General features: G+C 37.3%; 1 protein-coding gene across 1 annotated transcript in view; it reads right to left on the bottom strand.

Annotated features, from left to right (window-relative positions):
- The window catches only part of LOC110312287 (contactin-associated protein like 5-3), a 579,184-nt gene that overhangs the window by 93,444 nt on the left and 472,846 nt on the right, over nt 1–12,894 (bottom strand). The window contains exons 16-18 of the mRNA XM_029470910.1: nt 11,090–11,174; nt 8,889–8,925; nt 6,298–6,516 (exon numbers count right to left, since the gene is read on the bottom strand). Coding sequence (XP_029326770.1) covers nt 6,298–6,516; nt 8,889–8,925; nt 11,090–11,174 — 341 coding nt within the window. The remainder of the gene's footprint in view (nt 1–6,297; nt 6,517–8,888; nt 8,926–11,089; nt 11,175–12,894) is intronic.

The raw sequence follows: 12,894 nt of genomic DNA, 5'->3' as shown, positions 1-12,894 counted from the left end.
ATTGAGATACATGGGACCCTGTTTCAAGGAAAAATTGCCTTGAGAGAGGGAGAGACTGAGCGGGAGACATATATCTTCTTAAAATGTTAAGAATGAAAATTTACATGTCTATGGTTTCTGTACACGAATAAAATATAGATTTTATGTGGCCTAGAGTGTCTTTATCTGAAATAAAAGGGGTGCAGTCAGATTATCCCTTCTGCCAAATTTCAAAGAGAACCTGTAGGTGCACCACAGAGACAGAATTGAAACATATTCCCTTGTGCTTATATAGTATAGCACTATGCACTGGGGAAAAAAAAAAGATGAGTGTTGTTGTTCATCATGATGCCACTCACTAGCTAGTCATATTGATGACTGAATTTCATAAGTTTAAACTATTCCATTTATTATTACATCTGTAAGAACAAGATGCCTCCATGTGTTTATAATAAAACTTACTGCAGATCATGGAATATAGTATGTGTTCAGTTACAATCGTCCTCTTGGTCTTCTCTTGAGTCTTAACCTACTGCCAAGAATCAGGAGGTGCAGTATGCATTATCTGCTTACTGATCCTAGTGTTTATCCATGAAATACTGTTTAGCAGATATTTCTCAACTCGCATTTAGCCTTGGGCTATATATAATCTGACCTGTAGCTGTGACAACATCTAGAGAGGGTCAGAAGAGGCTTAAATATACTCCATCAGGCACTGAGAGGATTGAAAGATTCTCAAGTTTTCGTTCACATAGAAAACCCAACTCCTTCTTGATATAGGAGAGTAAGTATGTTAAGAGACAGGAAGCACAGCTAAACCCAATTCGCCTGTATATAAGAAGAGCTGAGAATTTTGGGGACTTCCAAAAGAGGCAGATGACCATTCTGACTTTAAAAATCAGGAAAGTAGTGTTGAACACTCTAGTTCTAGGTCATATCATAGATTAGTGGCAAGTGTGTACAAATATTATTTTGGTAAAGTACTAATGAAAGGAGAAAGAAGAGGAGGGAGGAGAAAAGAGATAATGGGAAGGTGGAGCAGGAGAAAAATATGAGGGTAAACCCCACAAAGCAGTGAACTTTTTGTATCTATAGGCTGTCTTGACTGAGACACATTACTCTTTAACACCCTATGCTACAACTCTATTAATTTATTTTATAACTGCAGTTCTCAACCTGTAGGTCATGACCTCTTTTGGAGTAAACCACCGTTTCATAGGGTTGCATATCAGATATCCTGCATATCAGATATTTACATTATGATCCCTAATAGTAGTGAAATTACAGATAGGAGTAGAATGAAATATAATTTTAAGGTTGGCTATCAGCACAACATGAGCATCTGTATTAAAGGGGCACAGCATTTGGGACATTAATAACAACTATGCCACGCTCTCCAGTCGAGTCAGCTTGACAGGCAGAGGCTTGGAAGCTGCCCATGAGGAAAAGACTTTCATGGAAACTCCCTCCTGGAGTCTGGCGTCCTCTCTAACTCATAAGTTAATCTTCCATTCCCACGTTAGTCTAGTGCATGGATCCACGTGCTCTCTATTAATCTTACCCTATTATAAGTGCCTTTTAAGATTGAATTCTGACATAGCTAAACCCAGTGTTCCAAGATCCCAGAAAGCAGCAAGGAAGTTTAACCTATCTTCTCAGTGTAGAGACATAGAAAACTCTGTGATTCTTCCCAAACAAGAAATTCATGCTACTACAAGATACTGACAGAGCAAGATGATTTGTGGCATTTTGTACTACCTTGACAAGTGAACTACAGTTGCACATTTACCTGTCTGTGCTTTATTTTTATAAAGGAGAAAAATACATAGAATATATTATTTTTATTGTAAAGAATGTACAGACTAGCCTAAATATTGCATAACTTAAAAAGAATACATATCACTATAGCATACACACATGTGCACTTTCATGTATGTACACAAGCAGAGATAATATAGTAGATCACAAATAAGCACCCATCTATATATGCATGTATATATATACACAGAGATAACAGGAGCACAGATGTGCACATGTATGTACAGGCTCAGAGAGACAGAACAGACTCATGTGCACACACACACACACACACACACACACACGTGTCTTAGATAGGTTCTTATTCCTGCAAAAAGACACCATGACTATGGCAATTCTGTTAAAAGAAAGAATTTAATTGTGGCTAGCTTACAGGTTCAGATGTTCAGTCCAAATCATCAAGGTAGAAGCCTGATATCATCTAGGCAGGCATGGTGTTGGAGGAGCCGAGGGTTCTACATCTTGATCAGACTGCAGCCTGGAGAATACTGACTTCCAGGCAGCTACAAGGGTCTCAAAGCCCATACCTCCAGAGACACACTTCCTCCACCAGGGCCATACCTATTCCGACTAGGATACAGCTTCTAATAATGCCACTCCCTCATGGGCAAAGCATATTCAAACTACTACACATTCCATACACACTGAGTCAAAACAAACACAAGTGCACATATACATTACATGCAGAGAGAGACATGTGTAAATATAATTTTAGAGGAGTTGAAAGGGTCAGTTTTTTCCTTCTACCATGTGAGTTCTGGGAACTAAACTCAGGCTGTCAGATTTGGCAGCAAGTACCTGTATCTGATGAGCTAATTTTCTATCTCAAAATTGATAATTTTTAAAGGAAAAAAAAAAGATACTTTCAAAATTCTAGTGTGGCTTCCATTGATAAATCAGATGGTAGTGTTCCTGCTTTCTTGCTGGCTTCTTTCCAGACCTCACCAAGATTGATGACTCTGCATATACATATTTCTGCTTGTCATCCTAATACATTTCCTTTTATGTTATTTATGTCTTGATGTACGTACAGTTGCTGAGTAGCAATTTCTTCAAGTTATAGCATTCCTTCTTAGAGTGGCTTATAAAGACTAATGACATAAACAAAATTTATACTATTCAAAAACTATTCACAAGCCCCTTCCAAAGGCTATGTAAGTAATAACAATTGCTAGAATAGGATATACTATAAACACTCACCCAAGATGTATATGAATTGTTCAGGGACATGAAGGATGCAGCTTTTGTGAGCATCTTCTAGGCCAGAATGAGCTGTCATCGAGATAGCTACTCATCCCAATCATGTTGCTATGAGCAATGCCCATATGAGTCATATAGAAAACAGTAAACTCACTGACACATTAAGGTAGACTTGAGTGCAATTGCTTATTTGCCTTTTAATTTTTGCCCTGTCTTGGGAGAATATATAGTTAGCCTTTTAAATCTCTCAGGGGAAATTCACATAAAAGTTTACTATAAAATTAGAAGAATGAAAAACATAGTCTCATCCTTACAATAGTTACAGCCTTTCTTTAAAGTTTCAGGCTTGACCTGTAAGTTCCTCAAGAATCAGAATAATTCCATTATCACTAAGTACAGCCATTTCAAGCATGCTTGCATTATACTGGACATTCCAAGGGCATCTAATTCTCAATGGTCTAGAAAGTAGTGTTGCTATTCTTCATTCCACTCACTGATGAAATGAACTTCAGAAAGAACATCTTGGTTATGGTCAAGAGTCAGACAAACTTTCCATGGAAGAGTTGAGAGTGAACTCGGATGCCTTCTCTGCTGGTCATTGTTGTGACCTCATAGAGAGAAAAATACCAAAGAATTTCTGATGGTGTTTCAGTGGCATTTTGCTGCATTTGATGACTCAGCAAATTAACAGAGCCTTGCAGTTCCTTCTGCATCACACTGGCCTTGATGGTTCATGAATGCTGTTTGTGAGTGTATCAAGCGATCATGTGAACTGAACCTCTGATATCCTAGCAAAGCAGATTGGATTCATCCCCAAGGAATATTTCTAAACAGGTCCCCATCCTCCTTTGCCCTGTTAACCTTTCCTTTTCCACTACCTCTGGCAGGCATGGGGAGCTAGCATGGAGGTTAAAACATTTAAGTACACTTATTAAAGTAGGTTTTGAAAATATAAGACTACACCTGTCACTGAACAATAAACAGTGATACAGAAATCACCAGACTAAGATGACCTCCACAACATATTTTCTACTTTTCAGTTTCATCAAGACAAACTCAATAAAGTACACTAATTTCTAAGATGGAACTCACTGGAGAGAGAAGCATAAAAGAAGTGGGCATGCTCTTTAGGCAGACCTCAGGTACAACAACACTATCAAGATATCTCTTCCAGTCCAGTTCACATGTTTGAACAACTCACGGTATTTGTGATCAATTTAAACGACGAAAATTTGATACAAAATACTGCTGCCTCTCTTCACTTTTAACTTGCACAAAGTTCATCTGTAAACAAAGTTTACACTGATCTTGTGATAGTTAGGTAGCTATAAAAACATAAACAAAACCTTTGAGGCTCTGCTTCAGCCAGGAAGATTCACAAATATTGCCTGAAGATTAATTAGATTTTCACATGGAGTATAATTGTTGAAATTGCAAAATATTTTAACTCATTCCCCTAAAAAGACCACATTAAATCTTGATGAGTAGCAAACTTCCTCCAAGAAATAAAATATGATGTCCAAATAGAACTATGACAGCAAAATAAATCTTAAAATTTTCAGCAGTAAATCATGTTACATGCAGGAGTTATTAAGTAAAGGACCCATAACGTAAAGCTAATGAGGATATGGCTGGTGATGAAATGAAAACCTGATAGCCTCATATTCAAGTATATCTTTTAATTTAGTGAGTATGTTTTCAGTGGTAATATTTTCAGATTCAAAGTTTATAATAGCCCAAATGAACAGGAAGCAAAAGAAATGTATATGGAATGGAGGAGTTGTATGATGTGGTCTGCTATACAGTGTGGATGTTGGTAGAAAACAAGGGTGAAGACATGTAGAATGGTTAGTCTGTAATTTTCTACAGATCTGTCAAAGCATCCAACTTCAACTTTTACACAGAAGCACATATCCTAAGCTTTTTACATTACTCTGCTATATCAACATTTAAATCCCTAATTTGAATTTTAATGCTTTGCTTTATTAGTTCTGTATCTCATTTTATCAAATTACTGTTTTCTAAGTTACAGTACAAAGACTGATCTTATTTTCAAAACTGAACTAACATATCTAAGATACTGACCATATCACACACATATATACACACATTCATACACACTCACATACATGATGAACACACACACACACAAGCACCTTGAAAAGCAGTAACATTTCCTAGTTCATATTTTCATCCCAACTACCAGAGAAGGATGATGAGTAGAATTAGCTTCTCCATGACTGTTGATGGAAGAAATGAGGGAGGGAAAGAGAGGAAGATATGAAAAAAATTTAAAAAGTGAGGAAGATATGGGGAAATAAATTAAAGAACAAATTGGGACCACTCCTGAATGTATCCATTCCTACTATTATCATTCACTACCTTTTCACAGAATATACTTGTGCTAGCACTGAGTCCCATTGAAGGAATGAGCAACTAAAGAAATTTGCTAAGAGACCAGGGTGCTTCTCTGTACAAAATCAAAACAACTTACCTCAGTGATATGTTTTCATATAGTATCAAACTATGCATAATATTACAAGATTGCCAAAGCAAGATTATAACCCATTTGATAGAATGCTTTCCTCCTATACATGAGCCTCTGGGTTTGATGGCAAGCACTTTATACATCAGGCATGGTGGTTCATACACGAAACCCCAGTATTCCTCCAGTTGAAAGTGATTCACACCTCCATTCCCCTAACATAAATCACTAATTAACCACATGGTCTCTAGACTTATTTACGTGCCAAACAAATGGTGGCATTTTCTGAATAGAGAGTCCCTCTTTCAAGCAATTCTAGCTTGTGTTGTGATGATATAGAACCAGCCAGCATATTCCCCAATGTTCCATAAAACTGAAGCGAATTGGTTTAGTCAAATAATTTGACCACACTTTTAACAATAGATATCAGGTCAGGGATCACTAAGACAAGTGATGAACTGAACATCTATGCCTACACTGTAAACTTTTATTACAATGGTCAAAATTATAAAACTCCATACATGTCTGCAGTCAACAAACATAAGGAGAAGTGGTACCAAAACAGCCAGAGATTGCTATGACAAAACAGCCAGAGACAGCCCCTAAATTTGTGAAAGGGTAGCACAAGTATATTGCAATGGCCATAATGCTATTATTAAACAATTCATAAAATTAAACTTATAGTTTACAGTAAGAAAATAACACCCTATATTAATTATTTTGTAGTTGTAAAACACTAGGAATTGTCTTTGAGCTAGAGTGCACAGCAATCTTGTAGGTATTTAGTGTAAAGTAAGATCTATGATGTCTCCTACCTACAAACAACTGGCTATTCAGCTGAAATTGGAAATGGCCATCCTCTGAGGCCTCCCTCATACTCTGTGGAAGATTGTCCACCTGCAATGAGGTCTCCTTGAGGTTTCTTTCAGCCCGGATATAATGCCATTGGTTGTCATTCAGAGGATAAGGAGACTGGACGAGGAGATCAATGGGACCATTCCCAACATCAATGGCAAATATGACCTCAGAAGGAGCTGTAGCAAAGAAAGAAAGAATGATATAGGCCATTGTCAGTCTGTTACAGGCACAAGAATCTTTAAAATGCTTATTGAAAGAGATTATATTTCTCCATCAATGTGGGGAGGACATTTTCTGAACTCCTGTAACACTGAATCACCATCAGCAATGTCAAACTCTAAAGATTAAAAATATATATGCTCTATGCCATTCTCTCACCAGGAGTTCCTAATTGTTTAATAAAGCAGGAACTTGGGGCATCTCTGCCTGTCTGAAGCTCTGCTGAAACTTTCGGTTCCGTGGGCTACTGTGATTGTACCTTTCTCTTACTGTACACATTGGGTTAGCTAAGCATCTCTAATCTGTAGAAAGGAGATCATTGACATTAGAACAGCAGTATCACCTGCCATGGTATTTAGTGAAGGTTTATATAGATTGAGTTGAGGACAGAAGATCACCTAAATGTGAGTAATGCTATTCACTGGGTTGGAATCCTGAACTAAATACAAAAAGGAAATTGAGTTGAACAGTAGCATTCACGATTTTCTGTTTCCTGACAGCATACATAATGTAATCTGCTACCTCAAGTTCTTGTCTTTCTGCTTTCCCCACTATGATGAACTGTACCCTGAAACTAGGACCCTATATAATAAAACCCTTATTCTTTAAGTTGTTCTTGTCAGGTATTTTGTTTTAGCAATAAGACAAATGACCAATAAAATAATGGTGGGGTTGGATGGTAGTGGTGGTAATAGTGATGCTAAAGGCACTGATGGTGGCAGTAATAGTGGTAATGATAATAGTCACAGTGAAAATTTGATGGATTTAGAAATCAGGAAAGGATGATGGAGGAGATGGTGCTGATGGTGACTGTAATAGTGCTTATGGGAGTGGTGGAAATACCCATGTAGGTTACACAGAGAGAGCTAGAAGTAACTTTGTAAAGCACAAAGTACATGCTTTCTTATTTTTTTTTGTCCTTAAAACACTTGGGGGAGAGCATAATTATTTTCAGTTATCATTGAGAAAAAGCTCAGCAAAAATTATTATCCCCCAAAGTTAGTGATACTGGTCTGCAAAGGCAAAGCTTCTTATTACCAAGTGCTATCTGGGGATTTCTAAGCATAAAGAATAATGCTTATAAAGCAATCATTTGTCAGTTAAGCCATCCTGCCAGCCTTGATTTCTCTTTCTGTTTTGTTCCAAATATTATTATTTATTTCATGTATATACAACTTTTATCTACATGTATCTGTGTATTACATTAGTGTCTGATATTCACAGAAGTCAGAGGAGGGTAATAGATTCCAGGAAACTTGCATTACCATGTAGATGTCTAAAATCATTATTTAGGTGCTGGGAATTGGACTCTGGTCTTCTGTAAGATCAACAGCAAGAGCTCTTAGCTGTTAAGTCATCTCTCTAGCCACAGTTTCTATTTCTCATTCAGCTCAATAGTTCCACCTTGAAAATTTGCTCATCTCAAAATGAAACATTTACTGATGACTTCATTTCACCTGTCTATCTGTCTGTGTATGACAATGTGGAGGAGAAATTCTAAAGATTTGGGTAAAATCTTCCCTACAACCTTGGCCTTAAAAGCATTTTAGGAGGCTTGTGGTTCTGCTCTGCCTGACCCATTCTGTCTCCTAGTTTTACCTCTTGTCTCTACTGACCTTGGCTGTATCTTGCATCTCCTGTACATTATGATCTGACAGTTGTGTGTCTTACCAAATAGTCTGCAAGTTTACACCAGTGGTTCTACACCTCTGGGGTAGAATGAAACTTTCATGGGTGTCAAATATCACATATCTGGCATATCAGATATTTACAACATGATTCATAACAATAGTAAAATTGTGATATGTTGTCTGATGGGCAGTTAAAACTTTTAAGTCTAAGCATGGAGAGAGAATTTCTCCCCCACATTGTCGTGAATTTTTACCCTGCATACATAGACAGATATCAGTACATATATGATATCCTGTATATAAGATATTTACAATACAATTCACAACAGTAGAAAATCACAGTTAAGAAGTAGCAATGAAAATAATTTTATGGTTGGGTGTCACCACAACATTAGGCCCTCTATTAAAGGTTCACAGCATTAGGAAGGTTGAGAACCCCTGCTGTAGAGGAATCTTGACTTCTCATGGACTAAACCACTAGCACTGTGCTTGGGTATAGCAAGTTCTGTGGCCTGTAATCTGCAGAGGCACACTTACTTATTACAAGCCCAGTGACCAGCCCTGTGCTTGTGTACACATAGTTCTTGCAAAACCAAGAATGGCCTAGTCAAAGGGACATGTACTGTGCTGCAGCAACTACTTTTGATTTTTACATCTGAGTCCTAGGATCCTTCTAAACCCTTTTTATTAACACTTACTTTTTTCAAAAAGACCAGTAATGTCTAACTCATTCCTCTTGAACATGAAAGACAATTAATAAAGCAATAGTAGCAGTAACATTATAACAATTAAATGCATGACACAAGCCAAACACACCGCTAAGTATTTTCCATCACTGAATTCAGTTGAGCCTCATTACACACTGGATAGACAGGGCTATTTAATCAGGGAGGGAACTGAGCACAGGTGTAAGCGCTGTGTTGCCATAGTGGCTATAAGAGTTAAGACTTAAATCTGACAAATATGCTTCTAGAGTTTTTATTTTTAACCCGTGCCTCCAACCTCAATTCTCTGTCCCTGGAGATAGTTGTGTCTTCTTCATGCTCATTGTGATGCTTAATCTGAATTGTCATCTTGACAGGATCTCAGGTCTCCATGTTATCAAATCTTTAGGCATTGTTTTCCAATATTTCAAGATCATAGTAAGATCTTATCAATCCAGGGCTACAAAGAGAAACCCTGTCTTGAAAAACAACAACAACAAAACAACAAAAAACCCTAAAACAAATAATAATCTTAATACAGGCTATGTCATCTTTTAGTGCTGGAGATAACTATGGCTAAAACATAGACAAAAAACTGAGTACCAGCATTCATTTCTTTTTTTAAATTTATTTATTATTATATGTAAGTATACTGTAGCTATCTTTAGACACACCAGAAGAGAGGGCGTCGGATCTTGTTAAGGATGGTTGTGAGCCACCATGTGGTTCCTGGGATTTGAACTCAGGACCTTCAGAAGAGCTGTCAGTGCTCTTACCCACTGAGCCATCTGGCCAGGCAGCATTCACTTCTTGCTGCATCATGATTGCATATGCAGTGTGACCATTTGTCTTAGGCTTCTGGCATCATGCATTCTCTGTCATTTAGAACTATATATTCAATCCCTGAGCCAAAATGAACCTTTTGTTTCTTAAGTTGTTTCTCTGAAGAATGTTTTCCACAGCAACAACAAAAATAGCTAATCTGACCATCTTCCTCATCTGCATGTTAGATACTGAGTTGTGCTACAGTAATCACTAGAGATAGTATTGTTTGATTGTAAAGGAACACAGTCTAGTATGAAACCAGAAGAATCAGTCACTAATACTATGAAATTTAATTATTAGCAATTTTAACTTTTATGATGTTCTAAATTTCTGAATATAATGCTATCAAATCAATATCTTGGTAATATTCTTAGCAAGACATTCATGCACTCTCAAATAAAAACCAAACACTCCAAAACATGTTTGCTTATGTTTATCTATGGATACATAATATATACGCATATACATACATAAATTTTGAGGAAATTCTGGTTTCCTTCCTATTTAAATCACACTGAGATTGATTTTAGAGACCACTTGGGATAACAATGCTGTGTTCAATAATATTACAAAGTTTGGGTGCTTTTTAATATTCTTAAAAATAGTAGAGCTCTCTCTTTCTAGCTTGTAGATTCCCAGGATTTAACTCAAGTCATCTGGTATGGTGCCAAATGACTTCACCCACCAAGCCATCTTTCTGGCTCAGGAGGTTTATTTTATTTTATTTTATTTTATTTTATTTTATTTTATTTTATTTTATTTCATTTCATTTCACTTATTTACCATCCAACATTTGACACCCCCCCCTTCCTCCTACCCCCTTGCACTGTTTCTCATCCCATTCCTCCTCCTCTTGCCTCCTAGAGGGTGCTACTCTGCCCCAGGCCTCCCCTTTCTCTGGGGGCCTCAAGTCTCTCAAGGTTTAAGTGCGTTTTCTCTCACTTAGGCCAGAGCAGGCAGTCCTCTGCTATATATGTGCTGGGGTCCTCAGACCAGCCCATGGATGCTGCCTCATTGGTATTTTTTTAATTGCTTATTTCAACACAAACAGAAGTTTGTACATGAAAAGATAATATCTGGTTCCTCACCATGATTTATAAAGGTGAGAAATTACTGCTTCTTACTTTTCTCTAAGGTCTTAGTGGGATCCAGTGCCTTCCTCAGGTAGGCGTGGCATTGGCATGAACCATGGATAGTTTTTCTACCTTAGTCACAGTCACTGATATGATGGTGCTCAAACAAGCTGGATACAAGGCACACTATTTGAACATCAGGTGTAGAAGGGATTTCATTTCAGGAGGATAGCAAGCTTTGGACTGAAGGAGATACTTAGGAGTGTGAGAAGAGGGAGGAAATTAGACACATCTCACTTTATGGAAGAATTTAACCGGAGGTAAAGTAAGGCCCATGTGGTCTGCACACGTTGATGTAACCACTGCCAGTGAATTCTCATCCCTATGTGTGCCAGTAAAAATGAGTTTTAGAGTGACTGCAGCTAAATGCATCACATGGACATCTTAGAGCCACTAATTCTGTGATGCATAAAAAGGTAATGAATATGTGGAAAATGTGCAATGTGGGGCTAGGGGTAACAGGTGTTTACATATACATTAGACTCAATAATCTAGGCTATTTTGATGATGTCATGCTGGCACTCATTTGTGGATGGCTTAGTCAGTACTTGTTTCACAAGCCTGAGTATCTGAACTTGATCCTGATAACCCACATGAACGGCCCAGGCATGGGACATATCTTGACATCCCAGCCTTAGGGAGGTAGACCAAGGGGATCTCTGAGGTACACTGGCTGCCAAGCCTGGCCAATGAGAGATTCTGTTTCAAAGAAGGTAGAAGTTATTTCTGAGGATGATACTGACCATTATCAGTTTTCTTACACACACACAAACACACACACACACACACACACACACACAAGCACACACACACACTCAGATATACACTAAAAAGAAGGAAGGAGAGAGGGAGAAATATCATGCTAAGGTATCTATTTCTCTCTTCACAGCCAATGCGAGTTTACTGCAAGAAGCACTATTTTTCCTACAATCCAATCTGGAGCACATTGACTCAGACCTAAGGACACCATGGCTGTCTAATTTTTCATACCCTGCATAAACCAAACTCAAGGTAATAAAATTGAAACACTTTAGTTAGAAAGGACCAAGAATGAAGTGGGTTGAAAGTTTCACCTTCCTTGTTTTGTCCACTCATTTAGATATATCAACCTTGGAAACTGTTGAGTATAGCTAAGAGGAGTACTCTTTTGGAGATGGGACTCTATCTATTCTGACTCACTGCATCTGTTAAAAAACTCTGCCTTCGCAAGTAGCTCATTTACAGTGTTCCTTGCTATGAAAACTTTAGCATAAAAATTCCACCTACTTTAATGTGCAATGTGATTCTATCTGTGGCTAACAAAAGTAAACATCTTGATATCTTGTTTGAAATTTTCCCTTCATAGCAATAGCAATAACAAGAACAACAATAGTATTAATGAGTTTAGCAAATATAATGACTTAAAGTTTTATGATTTTATTTTTATATATTTATTTATTTTCTACAGAGACTCAACTCTGGTCTTATCTATGTTAGTCCTTCACTCTCCTACTGAACTATATCCCTAGACTTAGGAATTACACTTTAAATAAATCTAATAATAAATGTTTGAGTTTTTGTAACTAATATTTGATAGCATGATGATAGTAAAACCAAGCAATTACATAATAGTGTTTTAGAACTTTAATATTGCCAGGCGTGGTGGCACACACCTTTAATCCCAGGACTCAGGAGGCAGAGGTAGGCGGATTTCTGAGTTTGAGTCAGCCTGGTTTACAAAGTGAGTTCCAGGACAGCCAGGGCTATACAGAAAAACCCTGTCTCGAAAAAACCAAAAAAATATATTAATTTGAATTAAAAAATTTATAGCACAAGTGGAACCGTATACTGACACAAAGTACAAACAAACCAGACACTGATCTGTAATTAACACAGAATCATTTCTCATAACCTTATGGTAATACACCATAATATCAGTGAAAAGACGCAGGGAGTTTTTGTTGTTGTTGTTAAATACACATTGAGGTTATTATGCCTATATTATGGAATGATTGGTAGTCAACCTGATTTTCAGTATGACCAAAATTCAGTATGAAAGATTT

Source organism: Mus caroli, chromosome 17 (assembly GCF_900094665.2).
Source record: "Mus caroli chromosome 17, CAROLI_EIJ_v1.1, whole genome shotgun sequence".
Classification (NCBI taxonomy): domain Eukaryota; kingdom Metazoa; phylum Chordata; class Mammalia; order Rodentia; family Muridae; genus Mus; species Mus caroli.
This window is presented reverse-complemented; position numbering and strand designations above follow the sequence as displayed.